Source organism: Salvelinus alpinus, chromosome 22, assembly GCF_045679555.1.
Source record: "Salvelinus alpinus chromosome 22, SLU_Salpinus.1, whole genome shotgun sequence".
NCBI lineage: Eukaryota > Metazoa > Chordata > Actinopteri > Salmoniformes > Salmonidae > Salvelinus > Salvelinus alpinus.
Genome location: NC_092107.1, coordinates 30,467,835 through 30,487,261, shown reverse-complemented (window position 1 = coordinate 30,487,261; position 19,427 = coordinate 30,467,835). Strand labels below are relative to the sequence as shown.

Sequence of the window (19,427 nt, the reverse complement as noted above, 5' to 3'; positions counted from 1 at the left end):
TAGGGCTAACACAGTTACACCAAACAGTTCATAACAAAAGCCATGTATTGCTACGGGTATTTGGAACATATTTGATGTTATACAATTGTCATAGGCTATCAAATATTAGGCTTCTTAATCCACAATCACACTGGATTATGCCTAGCCTAATTCATCAGACTGTGATAGTAAAAGCGGTTAGATTATGCCCTATTGAAGACCAGTGGAGGCTGACCAAGGCCCCTACTACTATAGTACACCCCACCTATTTGCTGAACAGTGGAGCGGTGTACAAAATATTGTCTATTATATTGACAAGATATTTGAGTGACTGCTCTATCAATGGAAATGCATGTCCTCAAAGATGGAAGGCAGGCAGGAGGAGGTGAGGTCAGGTGGGACCATTCTAGCTAATGAGACGGCAGATACGTGTGAACAACAGGGCATAGAGATAGATAGACAAACAAATAAACCAAAATAAAAGCTAAGTCTTCTCATGCTTTGGCATGAGGGTCTGCTATATAAACTGATTTAAAGCAGTGTTGGGGGAAAAACATACAACATTATAAAATCCATGTACACAAACAAGTGTGTAGTTAAAATTGGAAAAACACACATTTCTTTCCACAGGGCCGTGGGGTGAGACAGGGATGCAGCTTGAGCCCCACCCTCTTCAACATATAGTTCTGTCAACAAATTGGCAAGGGCACTAGAAGAGTCTGCAGCACCTGGCCTCACCCTACTAGAATCTGAAGTCAAATGTCTACTGTTTGCTGATCTGGTGCATCTGTCCCCAACTGTCATGGATCCCCCCATTACTGCTGCTCATTCCGTTCACCAGCTCCGGAGGACTACGTCATCAGCCTCCTAGGCGTCACTGAACTGGATCATCACCACCAACCCCGGACTGTCTTGTCTCATTATGCACACCTGGTTCCCATTCCCCCTGATTAGTATTTGTATATATGTGCCCTCTGTTCCCCATTGTTCTTGTCGATCATTGTCCTATGCCCGTTGGTCTTGTGAGTACCTGTGCTCTGTTTTATTTGGGTTTTTGGAGGTGACAAACCAGGGAATTCCCCTACTCCAACCCAGGTAGGAGGCAAGATCTCCTCTCCTTTTCTGTCAACTCAACTAGTGTGTTTCCCCATTAAATTTCCTGAATACCCTAGCCTCTCACACTTGTTAGCTCTGATTGATTCCGGAGCTGCCGGGAATCTTTTAGATAGAGCACTGGCCACTGCATTATGCATTCCTTTGGTTCCCCGACAGTCACACATTCCGGTTTGAGCCCTGGATAATCGTCCAAAAGGGACAGGGCTCATGCATCACATCACTGTTCCCATTTCTCTGCTGACCCATGACACTCATTTAGAACAGGTCACCTTTTTGATTAAAGACACCCCCACGCACCCCGTTGTTTTAGGTCTCCCCTGGTTGAGTTGGCATAACCCTGTTATTTCTTGGTCCTAGAGGAGACTGCTGGGTTGGTCGCAGGAGTGTCAGGGGAGGTGTCTCGCGGTGTCTGTCAACACCACTACGGTGGAAATTCCAGGCCACGCCCCTCAAGTGGATTTACCGGAGGAATACCAGGATCTGCACCGGGTTTTATCTAAGACCCAGGCTACACGCCTGCCTCCTCATCGCTCCTGGGACTGTGCCATTGACATGCTGTCTGACGTAGCCCTCCCAAGAGGACACGTCTATCCCCTCTCAAATGTGGAGACCGAGGCCATGGAGACCTACATACAGGACAGCCTCCAGCAGGGTTTTATCCGCCCCTCTACATCACCAGCCTCCTCAAGCTTATTTTTTGTTAAGAAGAAAGATGGGGGACTGCGCCCCTGCATTACCTATCGAACACTGAAGCCACCGTGAAGTTCAGCTATCCTTTACCCCTCATCCCAACCATCATCGAACAAATGCATGTGGCGCAGCACTTCACGAAACTGGACTTGAGGGACGGCAACAATCTGATGCGCATTTGTGCAGGCGACAAATGTAAAACGGCCTTCCCCTGTCTAATGCTCCTTCCGTCTTCCAGGCCTTTATTAACGAAGTGTTTCGGTACATGCTGGGAAGGGGCATAGTGGTTTATATAGAGAACATTTTGGTCTATTCTGCTGACCGCGCCCAGCATGTCTCGTTAGTCAGGTCTGTTCTGGGAAGAATGTTGGAGCATAATCTACAGTTGAAGTCAGAAGTTTACATACACTTAGGTTGGAGTCATTAAAACTTGTTTTTCAACCACAAACTATAGTCGGTTAGGATATCTACATCATTTTGCATAATTTTTCCAACAATTCTTTACAGACAGATTATTTCACTTATAATTCACTCTATCACAATTCCAGTGGGTCAGAAGTTTACATACAACAAGTTGACTGTGCCTTTAAACAGCTTGGAAAAATCCAGAAAATTATGTCATGGCTTTAGAAGCTTCTGATAGGCTAATTGACATCATTTGAGTCAATTGGAGGTGTACCTGTGGATGTATTTCCGACCTACCTTCAAACTCAGTGTCTCTTTGCTTGACATCATGGGAAAATCCAAAGAAATCAGCCAAGACCTCATGAAAAGACCTCCACAAGTCTGGTTTATCTTTGGGAGCAATTTCCAAATGCCTGAAGGTACCACGTTCATCTGTACAAACAATAGTACGCAAGTATAAACACCATGGGACCACGCAGCCATCATACTGCTCAGGAAGGAGATGCGTTCTGTCTCCTAGAGATTAATGTACTTTGGTGCGAAAAGTGCAAATCAATCCCAGAACAACAGCAAATTAACTTGTGAAGATGCTGGAGGAAACAGGTACAAAAGTATCTATATCCACAGTAAAACGAGTCCTATATCGACATAACCTGAAAGGCCGCTCAGCAAGGAAGAAGCCACTGCTCCAAAACCGCCATAAAAAGCCAGACTACGATTTGAAACTGCACATGGGGACAAAGATCATACTTTTTGGAGAAATGTCCTCTTGTCTGATGAATCAAAAATAGAACTGTTTGGCCATAATGACCATCGTTATGTTTGGAGGAAAAAGGGGGAGGCTTGCAAGCCGAAGAACATCATCCCAACCGTGAAGCACGGGGGTGGCAGCATCATGTTGTGGGGGTGCTTTGCTGCAGGAGGAACTGTTGCACTTCACAAAATAGATGGCATCATGAGGCAGGACAATTATGTGGATATATTGAAGCAACATCTCAAGACATCAGTCAGGAAGTTAAAGCTTGGTCGCAAATGGGTCATCCAAATGGACAATGACCCCAAGCATACTTCCAAAGTTGTGGCAAAATGGCTTAAGGACAACAAAGTCAAGGTATTGGAGTGGCCATCACAAAGCCCTGACCTCAGTCCTATATAACATTTGTGGGCAGAACTGAAAAAGAGTATGCAAGCAAGGAGGCCTACAAACCTCAGTTACACCAGCTCTGTCAGGAGGAATGGGACAAAATTCACCCAACTTATTGTGGGAAGCTTGTAGAAGGTTACCCGACATGTTTGACCCAAGTTAAACAATTTAAAGGCAATGTTACCAAATACGCATTGAGTGTATATAAACTTCTGACCCACTGGGAATGTGATGAAAGAAAGAAAAGCGGAAATAAATAATTCTCTCTACTATTATTCTGACATTTCACATTCTTTTTTTTTTTTTTCAATTTAAAGTTTTATTAAGTTTTCAAACAACCAACCAAACACATTCCACATTCACAGATGTGACAGACTTAAAAAATAATAATAATAATAATAATAAAAATAAAAATAAATGTTATATATATATATATACATATATACATACCTACATATACATACATACACACATACACACAAATAATAATTATATCAAAATTTAAAATGTAGAACTTGCAGCAGCACTATCAAGGTTCTTATTTGCTATTTCCAGCCTTAGCTGAGATGACGAGCCAATGATTAGTTTTTAGATTTTACAGCACCTTACACAACACGCATCTGCTCACCTCCCCGATCCCCCCATTCACTCTGTCCAATTTGAGATATAGTGGAGTAGTGGAGACCAGAGTCTATCAAACTTGGGCTGTCTCTTGTGGAGGTCATAAGTGAGCTTTTCAAGAGGGAGAAAGTCAACAATCTGGTCAATCCACATTTTAAATGTAGGAGAGGTACTAGAGGCCCACAATAGAAGGATACATTTCTTAGCAAAGTATGTAATGGTCATGAGCAAATTTTCTCTGTCAGGATCAAAAACAAAGTCCTGCTGGGCATTAAGAAGATAGAGACACGGGGTCATATCAAACTGTACATCTAGTATTTTCTGTGCAGCAGTATGTATAGATTGCCAAAATCTGGCAATCTCTCTACAGCTCCAAAATACATGCATATAGGTTCCACTTTCAGAGGTACATCTTTTACAGTTAGGAGAAATGTCTGTTTTCATTTTATGGAGTCTCAAGGGAGTGTAATAAAATTTGTACAAAAATTTGTAATTCGATTCTTTCATTTTTACATTAGTAGAGGAGCAGTATACCCTGTCGCAAACCTCCGCCCATAACTCATCACTGATAGTCAGACCAAGGTCCTTTTCCCAGATTATTTTCAAAGGAGTAAAGGAGGAGCCTCCTTTCTCAGAAAGGAGTCTATAGATATAGGATATTTTGCCTTTAATGGATTGTGCTGTGACAAGAAGGGTTTCAACTTCGTTCAACTGAGTTCTAAACCTCCTCTTGGAAGTAAATGAGGAGATGACATGTCTAATTTGAAGATATTTTAAAAAATGGGATCTTGGCACATTGAATTCACTGCAGAGCTCTTGAAAGGATTTCAGTGTAGTGGTCTTCTGATGAAATAGGTCTGAAAAGGTCCTGATTCCTAGAGTATGCCAAAGATTAAAGTTGGCATCCCTCAGGGCTTTTGGCAAGTCTGGGTTGCCTACTATAGGCGAGTGAGAGCATATTTGGGAGGAGATGCCCAGGTATTTCTTACAGTCCCTCCACGCTAGTAGGGTGCTGTAAATCACAAATGTTTTGGCTATGTTGCCCACTTCACTAAAGTTATTAATGAATATAGTTGAGCTTAGTGGCAATGAACCACAGGATTGGGCTTCTATCTGGATCCACGTTGACTCTTGTCTGTTTGTGATCCATGTTAGCATGTTGCGGATTTGGGCAGACCAGTAGTACAATTGAAGGGAGGGAAGGGCAAGACCGCCCTTAGATTCAGGTTTCGATAGAGTGGAGAGCTTGATCCTAGGTTTTTTATTGCCCCATATAAATTTGGTGATGCTTTGGTTAATTGTTTTGAAAAAGGAAGCTGGGAGATAGCATGGGAGCATCTGAAATAAATAGTTCAGTCTAGGGAGGATGTTCATACGGATTACATTAATTCTTCCTACTAAGCTAATTGGGAGGGAGATCCAGGTTTGGAGGTTGTTTTTGATTCGATCCAGGAGTGGAAGATAATTCTCCTTGAAAAGCCTATTCAGATCTGGTGTTATGAATATCCCAAGGTATTGAAACCCCTGTGTCTTCCATTGGAATGGGCATAGTGTCTTCATAGAACTGGTGAGTGTAATATTGAGAGGGCAGACAGTGGATTTGTTAAAATTTATCTTATAACCTGAAAACGTACCATACTGAGCAATTGTGTCTAAAATGGGAGGAAGGGATTTCTCAGGGTTGGATATGTAGAGCAAGACATCATCCGCGTAAAGCGAAATCTTGTGCTGCAGGCCGCCTGCAGGAACACCTGTAATACTTGGATTGCTCCTTATCAACTCTGCCAGAGGCTCCGCCCCCAACAAGTAGAGCAGGGGGGATAGCGAGCACCCTTGTCTTGTGCCCCGTCCCAAAGGGAATCTGTCAGAGTTCAGTCCGTTAGTAGTCACCATGGCATTTGGATGAGAGTATAGTGATTTGATCCATTTAATAAAGTTTGGGCCCATATTGAACTTTTCTAAGACTGAGAACAAAAAGCTCCACTCCATCCTGTCGAACGCCTTCTCAGCATCCAGTGAAGCCAGCAGGACAGGGGTCTTCTGTGCGTTTACTTGATCAATAATATCAAAAAGACGGCGAATGTTATCAGAAGAGTATCTGTCTCTAATAAATCCAGTTTGGTCCGCTTTTATTATTTTGGGAAGAAGAGTGTTTAGTCTTTTGGCCAGCAATTTGGTAATTATTTTGTAGTCGAAATCCAACAAGCTTATGGGCCGGAAGGAGGAGCAGGATAGGGGGTCCTTGTCTTTTTTGAGCAACACTGTAATGCGAGCTGTGCGCATTGAGTCTGGGAGAACTCCGTTTTTGCAAAAATCCTCCAGCATTGGCATGAAAATAGGGCTAAGCTGGGGCCAAAAAGCTTTGTAGAACTCTCTGGGGAATCCATCTGGGCCTGGGGACTTGTTAGGTGGCATGGAGGTAATTGCCTCCAGGATCTCCTCAGGAGTGAAGGGGGAGTTGAGATCTTCTTGGTCAGTCTCTGATAGTTTAGGTAGCGAGATTCCCTCTAGGAAGGAGTGGAGTTCTGCTTCCGTGTGTTTTCTCTCAGAGGTATATAGTTTGCAGTAAAAATCATGAAAAGTTAAATTGATCTTTTTTGGGTCATATGTGACCTCGTCCTCTGCTGTTCGGATAGCCATAATTGTACGCTCTGACTGCTCTTTTTTTAATTGATAAGCAAGCAATCTACTAGGCCTATTGCTATACTCATGGTATTTCTGTTTAGTAAAGAAAAACTTTTTTTAATCTCCCGAGTATAGTCCAAATTCAGTTTGGCTTTGGCTGCTTTAAGTTGACTCCAGGAGGTGCTGTCTGTGGATTGTTTATGTACTTTTTCACAGCGTTCCAGCTCCCTCTCCAGATCTAGCCTGTGTGCTTCCATTGCTTTTTTCTTAGAGGAAGCATATGCAATTAGATGACCTCTTAGTGTGGCTTTAGCAGCGTCCCACATTGTGGCCGGAGAAACAGGAGAATCTTTGTTGTCTTGTGTGTAGTTGTCTATCCATGTAGTTACCAATGTATGGAATGCTTCGTTTGATAGCATGGAGGTGTTGAATTTCCAGCTCTTTGACCTCGGGATGTTTTTGCAGAGGTCAAAGCGGAGGTGGACAAAGGCGTGATCCGAAAGCGCTATGGGTCCGATTCTACACGTGGCTGAATTTATGAAACTCTTTGGGATAAAAATGTAATCTATACGGGAGTAGGTGTTATGGACATTAGAGTAGTATGTATAGTCCATAGATGAGCTATTAGTCTCTCTCCAGATATCTATCAGTCCCATCTCTTTAGTAAGAGAGTTCAACATCTTTGCAGATCTAGGATTTGTGGTGGGGACTTGAGATGATTTGTCTAGGGTTGGGTTCAGGGTACAATTAAAATCTCCGGCCAACACTCCAAAGGAAACACAATGCTCATTGAACAGGGTTATCATTTTCGACATAAAAGCAGGAGTATCTGTGTTAGGGGCGTATATGTTTAAGAGAGTAATTGGTTGCCCATACAGTGACCCAGTTATCAAAATAAATCTCCCCTCCGGATCAGATATGTTTTTGTCAATTATGAATGGAACATTCTTATGGATAAGTATGGCTGTGCCTCTACTGTTGGATTTGAAAGATGAGAAATACACCTGTCCCACCCAAGCTCTGCGGAGTTTGGCATGTTCAGCATCACAGAGGTGTGTCTCTTGCAATAGCGCGATGTCTGCTTTTTCCTTTTTTAGAGCACATAGTATCTTTTTCCGTTTTATTGCATGACCTAGACCATGGCAGTTCCATGTCAATAGATTTAAGGTACTAGTCATCGTCATCGAACAGTAATCGAACTTTAGTGCAAGTCATCTCTGGGTAAAGGTGGATAGTAGTTACAGCTGCGTTCACATAAAAGGAAAATAAATGGTTTACATAAAATAACAGTCTCTGAACACCCCAGCCGAGTTCCCAAACAACTCGACATATCCCGTTGGATCTATTACCTCCCCGCTCAGTCACAATTCTGTGTTCCAACAACAACAACAACAAAAACGGGAACAGTTAGCAACACACAACGTCTCCCCCTCCCCACCAAATAAATGCCTCATCCTCTCCGCCCCGCATTGGGTAAATGACAACGTAGCCCCCGTCCAGACCACATTAAAAATGGGAGAAAATAAAATCAATAGCCCAGCCTACATATAGTAGGCCTAGGTTATAATATGGAGCCTATCCCTCTCAGCTAAAGGAACATAAATATAGATTAGACGGCTATAATGACATTTAGCAGGGCGGGTGGGTCTTTGGATATCGGCTATATGTTGTCTTACCTCCTTTAGTAATAATAGTAATCGCATTTAGTCATTGGTCCATTTCTCATTGACCGGGGTTGTCTTTCAAAAAACGTTTTGCCTCTTCGGGAGTTTTGAAGTGTCGCAGGGCTCCTTGGTGAAGAATCCTGAGCTCGTTTGGGTATTTGAATCCCCTAAAGATGCCTCGGTCAATGGAGCATTTCTTCACCTCGTCAAACTCTCGGCGCTTTCGGCGTATTCCAGCTGACAGGTCCTGGAGTAAGGTGAGTTTGGCGTTTCCCACTGTAATGGTGTTGGTTTTCGCCGCCTGTAGGACTCGTTCCTTGTCGGTGAATCTCAAGAAACGTATGGTGATTGGGCGCGGTGGTTGTCTGGCTGCTGGTGGGGGCCTCAGTGCTCGGTGAGCTCTCTCGAGTTCTATGGGTCTGTCGGTGGACAGGTGGAGCCACTCGGGAAGTTTGTCTTGCAGGTAGCGGATCAGTGGCATGTTTCCCTCTTCTTTTTCGCCCAGATTTAATAGAACACAATTATTCCTTCGCCCCCTGTTTTCCAGGTCCTCTGTTTTCTCTTCCAGCTGCTCTATTTTTTTTTTAGCATATGCTATTGTTTCCATGGCGTCTGTCAATAAGTTTTCCGTGGATAGGATTCGCCCCTCTGCCTCGTCCAGGCGCCCCGCGTTTATGGTTATCTTGTTGTTTATGTCAGGCAAAGCATTTTCCAGGATTGTCACCTTGCCCCCTATCGCACTGAGCTGAGCGTTAATGGCATCTAGTTTAGTGTTGAGTTCTGTACGTTGGGATCTCAGCTCAGAAAAGATGTCTTCGACAGAGTGCGAGGTTGGCCTTCGTTGGGCCTCGGGGGGGAATGGGTCCTCTTGCTCCTGGCTAATGGCGCTAGCTTTTTCTGAAGCTAGCTGCTTCTTGGAGGCTTTTTCCGTCGCTAGTGCTCGAGTCCGGGTAAAAATGTCACCTTTAGTGTCGCCTTTTGTAGCCGCCATGACTTTTTGACTAAAGCTAAATGAGTTTAAACTTGAAGTGGAGGTAAGATTAGGAATTGGAAACTACTTGTGCGGAGCTCCTAGTTCATGCGGCCATCTCGTTCAGGGGTCACGTGATCCCCCCACATTTCACATTCTTAAAATAAAGTGGTGATCCTAACTTCCCGAAGACAGGAATTTTTTACTAGGATTAATTAAATTGTCATGAATTGTGAAAAACTGAGTTGAAATGTATTTGGCTAAGGTGTATGTAAACTTCCGACTTCAACTGTATATGTTAAACAAGAAAAAAATGTGTTTTTCCTGTCCTTTTTGGGCTACCTCGGAGCGAGTGGAGATGGAGGAGCAACCCGTCAACGCAGTCAGGTCATGGCTCATCCCTAACTCTGTGAAAGCAGTCCAGCGATTCCTGGGGTTCGCCAACTATTTCCGGAGGTTCATCCAGGGCTTCAGTTCGGTGGTCGCGCCTCTTACCTCCCTGCTGAGAGGAGGTCCCCCGCGGCTTCGTTGGACGGCGGAGGCAGAGAGAGCGTTCTAGACGCTGAAGGCATGCTTCACCTCTGCGTCCGTGCTGGCACATCCCGACCCCTCACTCCCCTTCATCGTCGAGGTGGATGCCTCCGAGGTAGGAGTCGGGGTAGTGCTGTCCCAGCGCACCAGAACCCCTCCAAAGCTGCAACCCTGCACCTTTTACTACGACGTAGGGGGACCCTACAACGTAGGGGACCGGGAACTCTTGTCGGTTAAGAAGGCTCTGAAGGCATGGAGGCACTGGCTGGAGGGGTCCAAACACCCTTTCCTGGTGTGGACGGACCACCGCAACCTGGAGTACATCAGGGCAGAAAAAAGGCTAAACCCGAGACAATCCAGGTGGGCTCTATTCTTCGCCAGGTTACAATTTACACTTTCCTATAGGCCAGGCTCGAAGAACATGAAGGCGGACGCCCTGTCTCACCTCTATGATGCAGAGGAGAGGCAGGGAGAGGAGACCTCCATCATACCTCCCTACCGTATCATCGCGCTAGTGGTGTGGGACATAGATGCCGACATACAGCAGGCCCTGTGTACGGAACCCGCACCTGCACATCACTGTGACTGACCCAAAATTAAGGAAAGCTTTGACTATGTACAGACTCAGTGAGCATAGCCTTGCTATTGAGAGAGGCCGTCGCAGGCAGATCTGGCTCTCGAGAGAAGACAGGCTATGTGCACACTGCCCACAAAATGAGGGGAAAACTGAGCTGCACCTCCTAACCTCCTGCCAAATGTCTGACCATATTAGAGACTGTTATGCAGGGAGTCAGGAAGCAGGTGCAGAAGGAGAGTTTAGTAACAATGATGCAAGGCAAATGAACTAAACTGTGAGGACAGACACTGGGATTTGAGAATCAAGTACAGGGAGTGAACATTTAATGTATAACGGATATGAAACAAAACAAGGAGAGCGTCTGGACAAGGAAAACATAACGACAATAATGTTGACACCGGGATCAAACTGAGGAACAGACAGATACAGTGGGGCAAAAAAGTATTTAGTCAGCCACCAATTGTGCAAGTTCTCCCACTTAAAAAGATGAGAGAGGCCTGTAATTTTCATCATAGGTACATTTCAACTATGACAGACAAAATGAGAAAAAAAATCCAGAAAATCACATTGTAGGATTTTTTATGAATTTATTTGCAAATTATGGTGGAAAATAAGTATTTGGTCACCTACAAACAAGAAAGATTTCTGGCTCTCACAGACCTGTAACTTCTTCTTTAAGAGGCTCCTCTGTCCTCCACTCGTTACCTGTATTAATGGCACCTGTTTGAACTTGTTATCAGTATAAAAGACACCTGTCCACAACCTCAAACAGTCACACTCCAAACTCCACTATGGCGAAGACCAAAGAGCTGTCAAAGGACACCAGAAACAAAATTGTAGACCTGCACCAGGCTGGGAAGACTGAATCTGCAATAGGTAAGCAGCTTGGTTTGAAGAAATCAACTGTGGGAGCAATTATTAGGAAATGGAAGACATACAAGACCACTGATAATCTCCCTCGATCTGGGGCTCCACGCAAGATCTCACCCCGTGGGGTCAAAATGATCACAAGAACGGTGAGCAAAAATCCCAGAACCACACGGGGGGACCTAGTGAATGACCTGCAGAGAGCTGGGACCAAAGTAACAAAGCCTACCATCAGTAACACACTACGCCGCCAGGGACTCAAATCCTGCAGTGCCAGACGTGTCCCCCTGCTTAAGCCAGTACATGTCCAGGCCCGTCTGAAGTTTGCTAGAGAGCATTTGGATGATCCAGAAGAAGATTGGGAGAATGTCATATGGTCAGATGAAATCAAAATAGAACTTTTTGGTAAAAACTCAACTCGTCATGTTTGGAGGACAAAGAATGCTGAGTTGCATCCAAAGAACACCATACCTACTGTGAAGCATGGGGGTGGAAACATCATGATTTGGGGCTGTTTTTCTGCAAAGGGACCAGGACGACTGATCCGTGTAAAGGACAGAATGAATGGGGCCATGTATCGTGAGATTTTGAGTGAAAACCTCCTTCCATCAGCAAGGGCATTGAAGATGAAACGTGGCTGGGTCTTTCAGCATGACAATGATCCCAAACACACCGCCCGGGCAACGAAGGAGTGGCTTCGTAAGAAGCATTTCAAGGTCCTGGAGTGGCCTAGCCAGTCTCCAGATCTCAACCCCATAGAAAATCTTTGGAGGGAGTTGAAAGTCCGTGTTGCCCAGCAACAGCCCCAAAACATCATTGCTCTAGAGGAGGAATGGGCCAAAATACCAGCAACAGTGTGTGAAAACCTTGTGAAGACTTACAGAAAACGTTTGACCTCTGTCATTGCCAACAAAGGGTATATAACAAAGTATTGAGATAAACTTTTGTTATTGACCAAATACTTATTTTCCACCATAATTTGCAAATAAATTAATAAAAAATCCTACAATGTGATTTTCTGGATTTTTTTTCTCATTTTGTCTGTCATAGTTGAAGTGTACCTATGATGAAAATTACAGGCCTCTCTCATCTTTTTAAGTGGGAGAACTTGCACAATTGGTGGCTGACTAAATACTTTTTTGCCCCACTGTATAGAGGGGGCAATCACTAAAGTAAAGGAGTCCAGGTGAGTCCAATGAAGCGCTGATGCGCGTAATGATGGTGACAGGTGGGTGTAATGATGGGCAGCCTGGCGCCCTCGAGCGGTAGGGAGGGATAGCGGGAGCAGGCGTAACAAAAACAGGGGATGTGTACTGAACATGAAAACAAACCAATACTTCCTAATGAAGGTAATCAAGGTGATGATGAAGTCCAGGTGTGCGTAATGATGGGGGGAGAGAGGGAGCGGGAGTAGGCGTGACAGAGACAGAGATCTCCCTCAGATTATACAGACCCATAAATAACTAGAAACCAAATCCAATTTGGATTAACTTCCATATCTATTAGGTGAAATACCACAGTGTGGCATCACAGCATCAAGATTTGTGACCTGTTGAACACACAATGAACACCATTGTAAATACAACCCATATTTATATTTATTTATTTTCCCTTTTGTACTTCAACTATTTGAACATTGTTGCAACACTACATAGCCATAATATAACATTTGAAATGTCACTAATCTTTTGAAACTTTTGTGAGCGTAATGTTAATTTTTAATTGTTTATTTCACCTTTGTTTATTATCTATTTCATTTGCTTTGGCAATGTAAGCACATGTTTCCCATGCCAATAAAGCCATTTGAATTAAATTGATAGAGAACTCATCTTTATGTCTGTGCCATTATAGCATCTGTGACAGTATGGATAGTGCCATTGATACCCTCTCCATTTTAATGTAGTCAATTGGCTGAATGCTCTCAACTCGTAGGAATCCCCACCCAATTGACTACTTTAAAATGGTGGAAGCCCTCAATGGCAATGTCCATGCTAAAATGATTTATATCCATGATGACAACAGGTACAACTCCGATATAAAGTCATTTTTGGGTAAGTCGCCGAAATGCCAAGTGTATCAGTGCATTCGTAACAACCTAACCATTATGAAACTTCTATTCAATCAAATAATACTCCCCTAGCAAATTGGCAATTACATTTTTCTAGACCAAGTTAGACACACTCTCATTGACCTCCATTAAAAAAATCCTCATTCGTGGGCTTATTTTTGTAGACAGAGTTTAGGCAGAGTAAAACCTTGCTTCGCCTCTTCTTCTCTGGGTGTACTTAATTAAACTGTTTGCTTGTACTTCACATTTTCCACAAGATGGTGCTAGAACAACAGGCCGAAGCCTGATCTAGCAATCACGTTTAGAGTAGTGTTTTGGAAGTTGATAAAGTAAAGTGTATTGTAAGCACCCAGGCACACAAGAATGAGTATAGCCTATCATTTGTATTTGACTTGAATAGTCCTGCGCCTGAAGTCTCGCCAAAATGCCACGAACTTGGACGACCGCCTTGTTAGAGCTGCTAAGTATAAAAAGATTTTGGCAAGGACAGGGGCATAAGATTGTGACCCTTCCTCTGCTCTGTTCCCCTGATATCCTTTTAGAACTCGGGAGTGGGAAACGCAGACATGGTGAAGATTGAGTTTGCACCCTTGAATATCCCGCTCAACCGACGTTTCCAGACAGCTGCAGTTCTTCAATGGGTCTTCTGCTTTCTCTTTGGAGGTAACTGGTAGGCTACTGCGCACTTCCTCATCTTCAGCAAATCATAACCATAGTGGCCCAGGGTTGAGGTCAATTGAAGTCAGTGCTTGCTTATGTGATGCCCATATTTTTCTGCACATCCATCTGTCTAGCGCAGTGTTGTTTTTGTGTGTACGTTGTGATCGTGTTGAATGGATACTGGCACGTGGCTGCTCTGTATGCCCTGTGGCTCTACCTGGACTGGGACACACCTCAGGCTGGGGGCCGCAGGTCTGACTGGGTACGCCACTGGACCGTGTGGAAACACTTCGGAGACTATTTCCCCATCCATGTAAGTAGGCTTATGACGTTTTCTGGTTGTTTAGCCTATGCATTTTATGATGCATGGAGGCCAATTAATATAAAGCCTCATTATTATCAACAGTAATAGGTTATTACACCATTCTTTGTATAATTTAGACTGTGTGTAAAGACACTCAGAATTCCTTATTGAATTCCATGTTGGATTAATAATAACACAATTTGTATACAAATGCCGATTAACTGACTGATGAAAATATAATTGAGGACGTTTGTCTCAAAGCAAGCATGACTGCCTACCTACTCTTTATCCACTGCCCTTTGGTGTATTAATAGCTCAAATAGGTCAAAGCCATTGTAAAGAGGTCATTGGCCAGTACATCATGGTATTTCCATGGCTAAAGGCCCAGCCCCCTGTCACATCCAGCCATTCTGGGGTTGAGTTCCTGCCCGACTACATTGCAGTGTAAAAACATTTGAGGTGACTGACAGTGACACATGGACAGACAGTGACACAATAAATACCACCTTGCACACTCATGCCTGCACCTAGCTGATCTAGGGTGTAATCATTAGTGCAACAGTTGCAAACAAAAGTTTCTAATGGAAAAAAACAGGTGTGTTTATCCCTGTTTCGTTCTGTTTAAGAAAAGTTTTTTAACAGAATTGGAGGAATGAATACACCCCTGATCACACGTAAACACAGTTCACTTTCATAACAGTCACACTGTATTCCTTCTCGCATCAATGCGCTCCCTTCCTCTTACCTTTTCCCTTCGCTTGTGGACTTCAATGCACAACATTTGATGTGACCAGGCATGTGACCAGCTGAAAAAACCTTTCCAAGCCAAAGCCTAAACTAGCTAGCTGCATTTGATAGCTAAGTAAGTGAAACTGAAAAAACGGATCTCTTGCTTTTCCTTCATTTTGGAAGAAATTAATTTGTTCATTCTCTCTCTTTGAGTCAACTACTTACCACATTTTACGCACTGCAGTGCTAGCTAACTGTAGCTTATGCATTCAGTACTAGATTAATTATTTGATAATTTGATTGTGGAGACAACATGTCAGTTCATGATGCAAGAGCTCTGATAGGTTGGAGGACATCCTCCGGAAGTTGTCATAATTACCGTTTAAGTCTATGGGAGGGGGTAAGAACCATGAGCCGCCTAGGTTTTGTATTGAAGTCAATATACCCAGAGGACGGAAGCTAGATGCCCCTAGAGTGCTGTTGGGGTTACTGTAGACCTTCATTGCAAAACAGTGTGTTTTAATCAATTACTTGGTGACGTGAATATATTTAGTATAATTTTATCTAAAACTATCACTTTCTTAAATGAAATTCACTGAGGAGGATGGTCCTCCCCTTCCTCCTCTGAGGAGCCTCCGCTGATCTTACAAGGCCTGGTTATGTATTTAACATATTAGCTAACATCTAGTCGGGCAGGAACTCAACCTGTGTCTTATCCATTGTCCTCTCACTATTCATGTCTTGTCTGTGGTCAGCTGATTAAGACATGTGACCTAGACCCAGAGAGGAACTACCTGATGGGTTTCCATCCTCACGGAATCCTGGTCGCCGGAGCGTTTGGGAATTTCTGTACTGAATACACAGGCTTCCGGGAGCTCTATCCAGGAATGACTCCTTACCTGCATACCCTCGGCATCTGGTTCAGCTTCCCATTCTTCCGGGACTATCTCATGTCCTCAGGTGAACCTTGTTAGGGATTTATTTATTCCACCACAATGCTTCTGTTTTTTTCTGATTTAAACACTATCAATAGGCTTTTAAGGTTTGTTAAATTACATTTAAAGGTCCAAACATTGTGTGTGCACACTGTAGTGCAGTTTTAGTTTGTCAACAATTCTTTCTTCATGTTGAAGATATTAGAAGTTTTTTCTAATAAACCCTGTCCTGTGAAAAAAAAAATCCTGGCCCACATTTGTTCTAAATATACTGTGCTGCACTTCCCCTAAGGGGTTGTCTCTTGTTCCAAGAAGAGTCTTACCCACGTGTTGAGCCAGAAGGGAGGGGGAAACGTGTCAATCATAGTGATTGGTGGGGCGGCAGAGTCCCTGGAGGCCAGGCCTGGGAGCCTCGTCCTGGAGGCCCTCAACAGGAAGGGCTTCGTCAAGATTGCTCTCAGGTGTGGGTGAGTGCATCGTTCCTGCCTTATTTCCTATCAACTACTCCTCATCTATAACCGTCTCGTTTATAATCAAGTATTAGAAATGTTCATGTTGACTGAAACCTCCTCCATAAGGGCCATTACTGAATGTACTGTAGGCCATGAAGTGAACTATGAATCTTAACCCCAGGGCTTTTAATGACAGATGTGTTGAGGTGAAAGGAAATGCACTGTAATATTTCCTGTACACACACCTGCTAAAATAAAAGATTTATGCCTCCTCTCAGAGGTTTGAAAGAATCATTAATTTGACTCGGCATTTAGTTGTTAAAAACAGAACTAAGATACACTCGGGTCAGGAGGATTATGGGTAGGCACTCCACATTCCACTTCAGATAGATTGGTGTGAGCCGAAGATGACTTTGGAGTTAGAGCAATAATGACAGGAACATATATATTTTTTAATAACAAAACATCCAAAAAGGATCAGATCTCATTAAAATACATAGATTTTGCAAACGACCACAAATGTAAAATTACAAGGTTGCAGTCAAACGTGAAATTATGCCGCTGGTAAAAATTCAGACTTCTCTCACCCTCTCCTGTGTGCAGAGCTCATCTGGTGCCAGTGTTCTCTTTTGGGGAGAATGATCTGTTTAATCAGCTGAAGAACCCAAAGGGCTCCCTGGTCCGTACCATCCAGGAGGGCATGAGGAAGACCCTGGGCTTCAGTTTGCCTCTGTTCCACGCCCGGGGGGTTTTCCAGTACAGCTTGGGCTTCATGCCCTTCAGACAACCCATTTACACCATCGGTGAGTGGTGGGGAATGGGAGATAATATGGGTGGAAAGTGACGGGAAGAGATGGGTGACGAGAGGGAATAGAGACTAAAATATGACCCATTTCTGTCTATGGGGAAACATATTCCGAAAAGTATTTACAAACAACATTCAGAAACAATGTGCAGTCACAGTGCTCTGATTGTATGAATTCCTCTAGTTAGCTAGTCATCACCCAGATGGTCAAATAAAAGCTCACTGAGAGAACAGCCGACATATGACAAACTGGTAAACTGGTTTATAGGTGACTGTGTTATGGGTAACAGTAACTGTGGCAGCAGCTGTCAGCCAGGACATCATGACCAGCTGGAACAGAGCCACCCACGGTGAAGGGTCACTGGGCTACAGCCAATCAAATTACCTCAGAGCTGTAACCTCATGTGTTTTGTCCTCAGTCTTGCCCTCTGTTCCACTTCCTTTATCCTTCCTCTCCCTTTCTCTCCAGTTCCTCCTCTGAGTCATTACATTTGAACATTCTATAATTCCTCTGCCTTTCATTTTCTGCTCTCACTGAATCCCCTCTGTATTTCTACTCGATCTTTCCCTCCTTACCTCTCTCCATTCCACCCCTTCCCTTCCTCCCTCTATCTCTCTCAGTGGGAGAGCCCATAGTGGTGGAAAGGAACGTGAGCCCCTCGTCTGATGAGGTGGACAGGCTGCATGGCTGTTACCTGGGGGCGCTGGCTAAGCTGTTTGAGCAGCACAAGGCTGAGTACGGGATCCTAGAGAACCAGCACCTCATCTTCACCTGACCAGACCAGATAAGCTCAGATAGCCTACACTGTAGGATTGGACCATTCAACCAGCTCCTGACCCATATACACTGATACAGACATTCAAACAAACATAATGCAAACATACATATAAGCACACACAGAAAATGGACACGTGCATACTTGCACACACATATTGTGCAGCGCATTCAGAAAGTACTCAGACCCCTTGACCTTTTCCACATTTTGTGACTTTACAGCCCTATTCTAAAATTGATTAAATAAGTGTTTTTCCTCATCAATCTACACATAACACACCATAATGTCAAAGCGAAAACAGTTTTTTAGAAATGTTTGCAAATATATAAAAAATAAAAACACACCTATTCAGACCCTTTGCTATGAGACTCAATTGAGCTCAGGTGCATCCTGTTTCCATTGATCATCCTTGAGATGTTTCTACAACTTGATTGGAGCCCACCTGTGGTAAATTTAATTGATTGGACATGATTTGGATAGGCACACCCCTGTCTATATAAGGTCCCACGGTTCACAGTGCATGTCAGAGCAAAAACCCAGCCATGAGGTCGAAGGAATTGTCCGTAGAGCTCCGAGGCAAGATTGTGTCGAGGTACATTTCTGCAGCATTGAAGGTCCCCAACAACACAGTGGCCTCCATCATTCTTAAATTGAAGAAGTTTGGAACCACCAAGACTCTTCCTAGAGCTGGCCGCACGGCCAAACTGAGCAATCGGGGGAGAAGGGCCTTGGTCAGGGAGGTGAGCAAGAACCCGATGGTCACCCTGACAGAGCTCCAGAGTTCCTCTGTGGAAATGGGAGAACCTTCCAGAAGGACAACCATCTCAGCAGCATTCCACCAAACAGGCCTTTATGGTAGTGGCCAGATGGAAGCCACTCCTCAGTAAAAGGCACATGACAGCCTGCTTGGCGTTTGCCAAAAGGCACCTAAAGGACTCTCAGACCATGAGAAACAATATTCTCTGGTCTGATGAAACCAAGATTGAACTCTTTGGCCTGAATGCCAAGCGTCACGTCTGGAGGAAACCTGGCACCATCCCTAAGGTAAAGCATGGTGGTGGCAGCATCATGCTGTGGGGATGTTTTTCAGCGGTAGGGACTGGGAGTCTAGTCAGGATCGAGGGAAAGAAGATTTGAGTTTATTTTTATTTTTACAGGGACAGTGTACATTAACCAACGTTTCAGTTAAAGTGACGGTTTTAGCCAGCCAGCTAATTTTCAACCGCGGTCCATGGGCAGGTTATTAAAAACAATTACATTAACAATACAGACAATCAATGAGCAGTGAGCACAGGCAGAGCAACATAGGACAAGCAAGATGTAGCAGACAGACAGAACATAGCACAAAAAGCAACAAGACAAAATCCATAAAAGCAACAAAGTGTTTCCACACCTCACAAGTTCACCTTCCAACAGGATAACGACCCTAAGCACACAGCCAAGACAATGCAGGAGTGGCTTCGGGTCAAGTCCCTGAATGTCCTTGAGTGGCCCAGCCAGAGCCCGGAG

General features: G+C 43.9%; 1 protein-coding gene across 1 annotated transcript; it reads left to right on the top strand.

The window, feature by feature from the left end:
* Nucleotides 1–13,782: 13,782 nt before the first annotated feature.
* Nucleotides 13,783–19,202, top strand: LOC139549413 (2-acylglycerol O-acyltransferase 1-like). The gene is made up of 6 exons (XM_071359898.1): nucleotides 13,783–13,920; nucleotides 14,052–14,230; nucleotides 15,706–15,910; nucleotides 16,178–16,352; nucleotides 16,941–17,140; nucleotides 17,764–19,202. The coding sequence occupies exons 1-6, from the start codon at nucleotides 13,824–13,826 to the stop codon at nucleotides 17,916–17,918; spliced, it is 1,011 nt and encodes a 336-aa protein (XP_071215999.1). The 5' UTR covers nucleotides 13,783–13,823; the 3' UTR covers nucleotides 17,919–19,202.
* The last annotated feature ends 225 nt before the right edge of the window (nucleotides 19,203–19,427 follow it).

What these genes read in the sequence shown, in the direction of transcription:
- LOC139549413 (XM_071359898.1), top strand. Translation starts at nt 13,824, where the DNA reads ATGGTGAAGATTGAGTTTGCACCCTTGAATATCCCGCTCAACCGACGT. An exon ending in GGACTATCTCATGTCCTCAG is followed by an intron (nt 15,911 to 16,177) that starts GTGAACCTTGTT and finishes ACTTCCCCTAAG; the next exon opens with GGGTTGTCTCTTGTTCCAAG. An exon ending in ACAACCCATTTACACCATCG is followed by an intron (nt 17,141 to 17,763) that starts GTGAGTGGTGGG and finishes TATCTCTCTCAG; the next exon opens with TGGGAGAGCCCATAGTGGTG.